General features: G+C 39.8%; 1 protein-coding gene across 1 annotated transcript in view; it reads left to right on the forward strand.

Moving 5' to 3' along the window:
* The window catches only part of CDO1 (cysteine dioxygenase type 1), a 57,578-nt gene extending 46,926 nt beyond the window's left edge, over window positions 1-10,652 (forward strand). Inside the window, exons 3-5 of the mRNA XM_075854818.1 lie at window positions 1,575-1,732; window positions 3,982-4,151; window positions 10,148-10,652. Of these exons, the coding sequence (XP_075710933.1) occupies window positions 1,575-1,732; window positions 3,982-4,151; window positions 10,148-10,177 (358 nt within the window). The 3' untranslated portion in view covers window positions 10,178-10,652. The remainder of the gene's footprint in view (window positions 1-1,574; window positions 1,733-3,981; window positions 4,152-10,147) is intronic.
* Window positions 10,653-11,250: the final 598 nt, after the last annotated feature.

An 11,250-nucleotide genomic window follows, 5' to 3' on the forward strand; every position in this document is an offset into this window, starting at 1 on the left:
GGATGGTGTACTCACTCACAGAGGTGTCTCCTTGGCGTAGGTTAATCAAAGAGGCCGCTGCAAATGAGACCTGACCAGGCGCCTCAAACACCATACGAAAAGTCCGGAGGAAGGCTTGGAAGTCACGGGTCTCTGGTCCTTGTCTCTCCCAGATAGGGTTCGCCCATTGAAGAGCCCTGCCAGTAAGGAAAGAGATGATGAAAGCGACCCTTGCGCCATCAGACGAAAATGTCCTACTATACAGGCTGAAGTGGATTTGGCACTGATTCAGAAATCCACGACCGGTACTTGCGTCTCCATCATAGCGGTCAGGAAGTGGCAAAGAAACATGCGGGTCAACACTGCCAAGAGGTGTAGTCTGAGGATCAACACTGCCAGGAGGTGTAGTAGGAGGAACGGCAGCTTGTGCCTCCTGCCAACGTGCAAGAATGTTCAACACATGGAGGCGTTGGTCCTGTCGAGACCGGAGGTCTAGAATATCCGTCCGCATCTCTTGAGACGTCGTCATGATCTTGAATCGACCAGCGTGGTCCATGGCCTGAGTGTACTGTCACGAAGGGTCTGTGGACCCACTGGGCCGTACCACCTTGACGGTATGGCAGCTGGCCAACATTGCGCAGGTCAATGTCTATAGTTCGTATAAGGGTACCTGTGGCAGCTCGGACAGTAGCAAGGCAGGCTCGGTTGGAACTAGGCAGCAGGCAGACTTCAGGCGTGGTGAAGCACAACAGGCGTGGTATACAGCACGGCACGACTTTGGCTCAGCACAGTACTCGACCAGGATAGTACGGAATGCAGGGAACAGGAACACACTAGGAGACCATCACATAGACAAACTTAGGAAACAACAACAATGCTCAGGCATCAAAGCAGGGGGCTGGATCACTCTTATGGTCCAGGGTACTCACGGCCTGATGTTCATCAAAGTCCAGTGCGCGCGCTGCCCCTTTAAGAGCTGGCACGAGCGTGCGGGCGCACCCTACGGGATCCGGCATAGGTGAGTGGAAGCGAGCGCTGGCGTCTACTGAGGAGGAGGCTGGGGCCAATGCTTGCCGACTCGGCTGTCAGGGGGAGATTGGAGCTGACAGCCCGCAGCCACGGACATGACACCTACCCCCTATTATTATTATTATAATTATGTATATATATATATATATATATATATATATATATATGTATGTATGTATGTAATTTCCTTCTTCTTCTTTACTACTTCTCTTGACCTTTGGTACATTTGTGACATACTAGTTCAACCCCAGCGGAAATTTGTATTCTACTATGTATCATGGAGTAAATTCAATCTTCAATGTTTATTCACTTTATATAGACTACTTTGGTATAGACTTACATTGAACAGTGCATTTTCTATGTTTACGTTGAAATGGTCTGTAATTAAAAGTGACTGTTCCCCTATAGGGCTTAGGTACACAAATTGATTATATATTTATCTGTCATATATCAAGAATAACTATAAAAAAAATCTACTCTTGGAAAGAAACTTCTTTTAGCTATATCAATGTTTTCATCTGATATTAAATCCAATTCTTAACTGGCTAATTGCTTCTCCCATGCAGCAGTATTCATGATCACACCAACTCACATTGCTTCCTGAAGATACTCCAGGGCAACCTCAAGGAGACACTGTATGATTGGCCCCATAAAAAGTCAAATGGTGCAATGGTAAAGAAATCAGAAGGAGTGCTCAAGCTTAATCAATGCGCCTATATCAATGGTAAGTTCCATAGTGCAGGTTGCATAAGCCTTCCATTAAAAACATGTTTTGATTATTGTAACCAGACTTGTTTTTCCTCTGCACTTTGGACAATTCCTTTATGTTAGAAAAGTCCCAAAATGGTGAGCTAATCACAGGGTGTCCCAGGAACCTTTGAACTGTAACGAATCTGGCAGCAAGTGCTCAATTACCCTGCACCGCCTCCATAGTGGAACCGAAGCATTACACAGTTCCCATTAAAATTAATATCTATGTAATGCATAGATGTGGACCTTGGATAATCCTGAGTTATCCAAATAAATTTTTTGGCATAAACACCCTTAATGTGCTTATCCAAGAATCTGTTGTGTCTTTACATCGTTTACAGGCAGTTTATCTAAGATGTGAAAAACAATAGTTTCTGCTATTGCTGTAACTTTAACAAAATCATAAACTCTTTAGAAGCTATGACTGTATAACTTGATCGTCATATCGAAGAGTTTATGTTCAAGGTAAGAATACTGATTATCTTGTCGATGCTGTGTTATCTGCCTTGTACACAAATAACCTGCCCTGCTTGAATCACTCCACTCATACAGGCCAATCACCGTGGAGACATTAAAGCAAAGTTAGATATTCAACTTCACGTTCTATTATTGAACACTTTCAACGTGAGCCTAAATAAGTAATATTACTACACTCCAAATTGTTATATAGATTGCGATAAATCTAAAATATAATATTTCAAGTGGACTTTAATGATGTATTGAGGTGTTCAAAGCTTCTCTATGGGTAGAAGTCTAAATGTAAAAGACCCCATCGCATAATTTTTTTACATTTATTTTTTTATAGCTGTACTGAACCATAAGTTGTTGAATTATGTTAGACTAGGTTTACACTGCATTTCAATGGGGCCATTTGAAACTGCTGAACATGTGACCCCAGAATTATACTATGCAGTTAAATACATCTGGCATAGGCTTCCATCAAAATGTATATATATATATATATATATATATATATATTACTGTGCAAAAGTTTTAGGCAGTTGTGAAAAAATGCTGCAAAGTAAGAATGCTTTAAAAAATAGAAGTGTTAATAGTTTTTTGTTTTTTTTATCAATTATAAAAATACAAAGTGAATGAACAGAAGGGAAAATCAAATCAATATTTGGGGAGACCACACTTTACCTTCAAAACATCGAAAATTCTTCTAGCTACACTTGCACAAAGTCATGGATTTTGTGGGATTATAGTCATGTGTATTATTAACCAATTATACCAAATAGGTGATAATGATCATCATTTTCATATGTAAGTTGAAACACGGTCATTAACTGTAACAGAAACAGCTGTGTATGAGGCTTAAAACTGGGTGAGAAACAGCCAAACTCTGCTACAAAGGTGAGGTTGTGGAAGACTGTTTCATGTCACAGGTCCACCATGGCAATACTAAGCACAGCAATAAGACACAAGGTAGTTATACTGTATCAGCAAGGTCTCTCCCAGGCAAAGATTTCAAATCAGACTGGGGTTTCAAGATGTACTGTTCAAGCTCTTTTATGAAGAAGCACAAAGAAACTGGCAATGTTGAGGACCGTAGATGCAGTGGTCAGCCAAGAAATTAAAAACACATCATGCTTACTTCCCTTCGAAATTGGAAGATGTCATTTTTATCACACTGTGAATGTCGTAAAAATGAAACCATTCCACCCTACAGATTTATTTTTTTTTTGCAGTTTTCGCCATGGAAAACTACAACTTTTCCAGCAAAAAAAAGCCCTCATACAGCTATGTCGAAGGGAAAATAAAAAGTTATGGAATTTGGAAGGAAAAACAAAAAAAAATAAATGGCTGTAGTGCCGAGGGATTAACAAAAATGTAAAAATAATCTATGCCGAAGTCATGTATGCAAATAACCCGAGACCGAACTAGGTTAGGTGATTCATGGCATGCTCAGCGGTTTCCCACAACTCTCACATGGCAGCATATGGAGTCAGAATGATTTGCATACAAGACTTTATACATAGACTTTTTCACATTTTTGTTACTGACATTTTGTTTTTAAAAACTATATATAATTTGTTTTAGGGGACTTATGATTATTTTTAAGTAAAACACATATGCTGATTCTGGTGAAAGGTCCTCTTTAATGTTTAAAAAAAAATTCTAAAGATGATAACCCGTATAACTTTTTTTATGTTCCCATACAAAATATTCAGTTATAGGCTGTTCAATTCTCCCTTCATAAATCTTCTTTTGATCTTTCAGATTCAATTGGTCTTCACAGAGTTGAGAACCCAAGTCACACAGAGACTGCAGTGAGCCTTCACTTGTACAGTCCTCCGTTTGACCATTGCCACACTTTTGACCAACGAACAGGACACACAAATACAGTTAAAATGACTTTCTGGAGCAAATTTGGGGAAAGGACTCCTCTGGTGAGTGTTAAACCATGATCCTAGTGAAAGATATTGTAGTAAACATCCATGATTTGTTGCCTTCAACTGTAGCCTAGGTCTATATGGGCAATTTTACTGGCATAATATTGCAACCATTGAATAAGTTACAATATTCACAGACAAGAAAACTTGCAATTGTTTTAGCAATGCTTTACATTTACCGTATTTTTCGGACTATAAGACGCACCTGAGTTTAAGACAACAGAAAATAGGAAAAAATGTCATATTTTACTACTTTTACAAAGCAAAAACTATTTGTTCCAAAAAATTATTTCTTCAGTTTCACCACATTTTGAGAGCCAATTTTTGCTACATACGATTTTTTTTTATCACTTTTTTTTTCATTCCTTTTTTTTATTTTTTACATTGTGCTTGGGGAAAAATGGGAAAAGTTTTTTTTTTTTTAACTTTTAATATTTTTTTACACTCCCGAAAATGTATCTAACTTTTGTTTTACACATGTTATTAGTTCCCCTAGGGGACTTGAACCAGCGATCATTAGATTGCTGGTACAATACACTGCAATACACGGATGAGTTACAGAAACAGCGTAACTCGCTGAGCTACGCTGTTTCCGTAACTCCCATAGTAGGGAATGGCAGTTACAGAAGCAGCTTAGCATGCTACACTGTTTGAGTAACTAGTATTCAGTTCTATGGGAGTTACGGAAACAGAATAGCTCAGCGAGTTACGCTGTTTCCATAACTCGACCATGTACGCTGTTTTCGGAGCTACCGAGGTTCGGAAACGCCGTAGCTCACGGTTCTACGTTGTTAACGTAACTCACATTCACTTCTATGGGAGTTACAGAAACAGCGTAGCTCAGCGAGCACTCGACTGTTTCCGTAACTCCTGACCACCTAACCAGGAAGTGGCCGGGAGACAGCGGAGCCGTGTGGGCCCCGTTCTAGAGATAGGTGGGGGTCCCAGAGGTGGGACCCACATCTATCTGACATTTATGGGAAGATCCCTATAAATGCCGCGGTAGCTATTGACCACGGCATTTAACTAGTTAAATGGCCAGGAACAGCGCCATTAGAGCAGCGTGCCAGCTGTAAAACACAGCTGACACCTGCAGTATATGGAGTGGGCTCAGCGCGTGAGCCCACTCAATACATCATCCCCTCCACGCTCCATGATGTGCCGACACATCATGGTTCGGGCAGGGGTTGAGTAAGAAGTGGTCATGGGGCCTGGCGCTGCCGGGTCCCTTGACTGCCGACTATAAGACGCAGGGCTTTTTAGCAAGATTTATTCTTGCTAAAAACTGCGTCTTATAGTCCGAAAAATACGGTATATTACTGAAAATCAGCAAATTGTATTTTTATCTAGTAATCCAGTTTGGTATGTCAGACTGTAGGCTATGTAACACTATTCTTACACTTCCCGCTTGATACTTTCCCATAGTTCTAAATATAGTTCTTATACCAAGTCCTAAAGTGACAAGTTTCTTATTCCGATTCATCTGGTAGCACAACCATTGACCACTAGTTGCAAGATCTGCACTCTAAATTTCCAACTTAGAAAAAAACAAAACAGCATCTTGGTAACGGATTATCTGTAAATTGATAGTTTTTGGACCAATGTTTCTAGAATGATATAATACATATATTCTGCACTGTGCGATGATAATATCCTTCATATAAATTGCATTATGATCCTCCCGCATTTCATCTAAGTATCTTAAATAATATGGCTGCTCATTCATATTCATTTGAGGTACCAGCCCTTAGAATACATAATTTAGAAGCCTTCTACAAGCTGAATGGTCTGACATGTGACATCACATCTACTACTGAATGTCTGTGAAATTAATTGGTCAAAGACATCACTTTGGGGTCATGTACACAACTGTATTATCGCTTCATACAACCTCTAAATTTTTATACAGAGCTGCAATAAGGCACCCTTAGAAATCTATGGGGATTTACTGTACCTCAGTATGTCTCCTATTTCATTTAAAGGTTTATTTTTTACAGATTATATATCAATCTGACGGCAAAAAAAATTGTGGCATGTCCATTGGATGCCATATTACAGAGGTGTTCTCCCCTTAAAGCAATGCTGTGAAGGCTGCAGGGCAAAACATTTTGTGGCCCCCATCCCACCTTAGGCACTCTGACCGCCTATAACAGCCACAGGAATTGCATCTGTGCGTGGCCCTTTCCTCTGAACTCTATGGAAGTTATGGAGCCAGCGACTACCTTAGACTTTATATTGAAGAGCCATCAAAGTGTGGGTGGTGGAGGCCCCCCTAGATCCCGTTGTTGATAAAGGACCCAGGGCACATGTCAAGCCTATAAAACTTTCCTGCCTATACAAATTTTAAAAGTTCAGTTTTTTGTTTTTTTTCAATTCTGGGAATACCCCTTTATCATCTTACACAGGATAGGTGATTAATTGTCTGATCGCCCTACCGATGGGACCCTCACTGATCATGAGCACGGGGGTCCCAAACCCCTTATTTCTTATTGCTTGACCGCAGTGAGTAGGACTTTAAAAGGACTGGTGGTCGAGCATGCGTGCTGTCTCTTCATTCAAAGTCTATGGGAATGACAAGCAACAGTGTACAGTGCCCAGCTGTTTCCGTCATTCTTGTAGACCTTGAATGGAGCAATGGACTCATACTTGACTGCCGCTTCATTCAAGTTCCACATTACTGCGCGGTGTGCAGTGGGGAGGAACAATGAGTTTGGGAACCCTGTTCTCGTGATTATTGGTGGGGCCCCAGCGAACAGACCATCATCACCTATCCACAGGAAAAAAAATTGCTTCTGGGACAACCTTTTTTTAAGAAAATGTTAATTTCAAAACGAAGACCCAGCACCAGGTAGGTGATTGAATGTAAAATCTTTATTACGGAGAATATAAAAAAAATTCAATAGAGAAACTTTTTCTTTCCCATAATACAGATTTTGCATTTGAGCTCCTGCCTGTGGCTGGGTATTCATTTTGCTATTCTGTTTTCTGTTCTACCACACCATCTCCATGCACACGCATAAGTGAAGGAGTTGATTGTGGTAGTTCGTGAGCTGCTACATTTTGTTTTTTGTTCAGGGTCAGACAGGCCCACAAGGGTACCAGGGGATTCCCTGGTGGGCCGTGACTCTAACACAATGATGCGCCCCAATGTTCCAGTAGTAGACAAGCCAATAATTTGTCACTAGGATCTATTTCTTATGGAATGATACTTAAAGGAACAGTGTCATCACAGAAAAAATTTTCATATGTTCAAGATGTTAGTGCTTTATTAAAAACGTTTATATTTATTTGTGTGTTTGTGTTTTACTTTTTCTTATTTTTACACTTTTTCTTCCCTATGGGGGCTGCCATTTTTTGTTCCATTTCTGTGTGTGTCGATTAACGACACATACAGACATGGAATACGGCAGCCACAGTCCCATAGGGACGACGAACGGCTCCCGTCCCATTCACTTGTGTGTACGGCGTCTGTGTGGGAACTGCGCATGCGCCGCTCCCACACAGTCCAACTTGAAATTGGCGCCGTCCGGCGCCATTTTCCTGTGGACCGGAAGTCGCGGCCGGACAGTAATATTACTACTTCCGGTCGCGGCTTCCGGACTTGTGCACTTGGACCAGCGGCAGCAGACGGAGCGGACGGGCCGGAGGGAGCCGCGGCGGCAGGAGCAGGTAAGAGATTTCAATGTATGTTCGTGTTTGTGTACGTTTACTACTGTATGTAAACCTACTACACTGTGTGTTAGCTCAAAAAATGGCGACACACAGTGTAGGAGGTTAGACTGTTCAAACCCCTCGTTTATCCCGGCACTAGCCAGGATAAAGGAGGGGGGGATGCTGAGAGCTCACTAGAGCGAGGGCTTTTTACCCAATGTTGCAATGCTGCAATTTTGGGAATAGCTCCATCTAGTGACCAGAAATGGGAAATACTATAAATTAGAATTAATTTATAATATTTCCTGACTCGTGAAAAAAATAAAAAAAATTTGAACAATGTTTAATCACCCACACACTAAATGTTTAATTAAAAAAAAAAAAACATGTTTTTCTGGCAACACATTGCCTTTAAATAACATATTATGCCCTTTGTGTGCAATAATAGCAACAAAGATGAAATTAAAAGTGTACAAGTTTTGTATAGATGGAGGGGGTCCTCAGGGATCAAGTCCTCTGGTAGACCTGAGAAACCCCAGTCCGACACGCTTTGTTTTACCACTATGCTAATCGTGTGTATTACTGGATTATTAGTTTGCTTTAAGGGTGAAGATGTGAACCTGACTACTTTTAGAGATAAATGTAGGAGGGTTCCTCCAGCTCACCTATCTTGCAGATATGCTGAGTCACTCTAGCACGGATCCCCGTGTCGGCACACGTGTAGACATAGGAAGAAACAGGAAATTGGATCCAGCGAGGAGTCTGTATGATTCTGTTAAAATGTAGGAATCTTCTTCCAAGTTTTATTGAGATGAAGGATAAAAACAAGTGCAGTGAATGTAAAGAAATTTCCCAAGTATGCAATGGAGGGATAAACAGCAAATGGAGCGGTGCCTACGCGTTTCTGAACAGCAGCCATGACTAAGGACGCAGTCAGCGTCAGAAACGCGTAGGCACCGCTCCATTTGCTGTTTATCCCTCCATTGCATACTTGGGAAATTTCTTTACATTCACTGCACTTGTTTTTATCCTTCATCTCAATAAAACTTGGAAGAAGATTCCTACATTTTAACAGAATCATACAGACTCCTCGCTGGATCCAATTTCCTGTTTCTTCCTATACTTTTAGAGATAGATGATAGATAGATGATAGCTAGATAGATAGATAGATAGATAGATAGATAGATAGATAGATAGATAGATAGATAGATAGATAGATAGATAGATAGATAGATAGATAGATAGATAGATAGATATACTGTGTGTGTGTATGTATGTGTGTGTGTGTGTGTGTGTGTGTGTGTGTATGTATGTATATATATATATATATATATATATATATATAAACTAGTCCTTCTCAATGAATTAGAATATCATCAAAAATTAAATTTCTTTTTGTAATTCAATTCAAAAAGTGAAATATATTATATGAATTCATTACACATAGAGTGATCTATTTCCAGCATTTTTTTTCTTTTAATGTTGAAGATTATGGCTAACAGTTAATGAAAACCCAAAATTTAGTGTATCAGAAAATTAGAATATTATATAAGCCCAGTTTCAAAAATAATTTTTAATATCAAAATGTTGGCCTACTGAACAGTATGTACAGTATATGCACTCAATACTTGGCCGGGGCTCCTTTTGCATGAATTACTGCATCAATGTGGCGTGGCATGGAGGTGATCAGCCTGTGGCACTGCTGAGGTGTTATGGAAGCCCAGGTTGCTTTGATAGCAGCCTTCAGCTCGTCTGCGTTGTTGGGTCTGGTGTCTCTCATCTTCCTCTAGGCAATACCCCATAGATTCTCTATGGGGTTTAGGTCAGGTGAGTTTGCTGGCCAATCAAGCACAGTGATACTGTGGTTATTAAACTAGGTATTGGTACTTTTGGCAGTGTGGGCAGGTGCCAAGTCCTGCTGGAAAATGAAATCAGCACCTCTATAAAGCTTGTTAGCAGAGGGAAGCATGAAGTGCTCTAAAATTTCCTGGTAGATGGCTGCGCTGATTCTGGACTTGATATAACACAGTGGACCAACACTGTATGTATGTATATCTATCTATCTATCTATCTATCTATCTATCTATCTATCTATCTATCTATCTATCTATCTATCTATCTATCTATCTATCTATCTATCATCTATCTATATATAAATTTATTTTTTTACCTCATATATGGTTTAAAAACCTTCTTGATGGGCCGTTTTAGTTAAAGTATACAAAGAGTTTGCCTAATACAATCTATATAGATTGCCTTTATTAATTCTGGATAAATGTATAGACATATTTTCATTTCCATAGGGGTACAGATAATAAAATGTAATGATTTCTCATTTGTAGGCAACAGCACAATCCCAGGAAAACAACTAACTATGCCCAGAAGAATTTATTGGAATTGTTTGTGAAATACGGTGGAGCCCTGAAGACCATAAGAAAATATTATAGCCTCTGAAGTTCTTGACCAAACTGTACATATACCCTCAGTAGGACTCACAAGATGGCAGTTCTGGAATGTTAAATGACAAAGTTCTCCTCAGGGTTTAAGTCCTAAATAGCAATAGGCAACTTTATTTTTAAAATTAAAGTATAATATTCTTTCCATTATTATTTTTATTTTTTCCAAGGATCTGTATAATTGTGCATGTCCTCATCTTAACCTAGCAAGTTGTTTCTTAAAGTATCAATGATAGTTTGTTTATGTGGATTGGGCAAGATTTCTATGTGTATAGATTTGTAATGCTCTTGTAAGAAATGTTTTATTTTGATCTATATATATTTTTAGAAAAAAAAAGTTGGCATATGAATTTGGAATCTTCACCAGGAGCAATAAAGTTCAAATTCATTATTTGTTTGCATTGTTTTTTTTTCTTTTGTATATTATACGTGTGTGTATATGGATTTAAAGGCTATGTACACCTTTGAAAGTTATGAACTTAGATGTGATCGATAACAGGTGGATACTGCCTGTCAGACACGCAGCACCCGATGTCACTGAATCCGTCACATCCGCAGGACTGACTTATTCAGTGAATAGCGCTAGATACAGCTGCTCTGTTTAGAGAATACAGAGCAGCTGTATCTCAAAAAGTAAAATACATTTTTAATAAAAAATATTTGTAAAGTTGCACCAAACATACTGGTACACATTTTTATTAAAATAAATAAATATATATATTCCCTTTCAAGCATGGATGACGCTCTGGCCGGGAATTCTGCTCCTAGAGGGAACCCCTGACATCACTGTCCATATATGGATAGTGACGTCAGGGGCTCCTCCTGGAGCGGACTCCCCGTCCACCGCGTGGCCGATGCTCTGAATGGGGTTTCCACTCCTAGAGGGAGCCCCAATGGTTACAATGAGTGGCGCTATCTAAGGGGGTGTGTGGCACTATCTACATGGGCACTGTGTGGGGGGCAGCTGTAAGGGCATTATACTGTGTGTA

This window comes from Rhinoderma darwinii, chromosome 1 (assembly GCF_050947455.1).
Source record: "Rhinoderma darwinii isolate aRhiDar2 chromosome 1, aRhiDar2.hap1, whole genome shotgun sequence".
NCBI classification, from domain to species: Eukaryota; Metazoa; Chordata; class Amphibia; order Anura; family Rhinodermatidae; genus Rhinoderma; species Rhinoderma darwinii.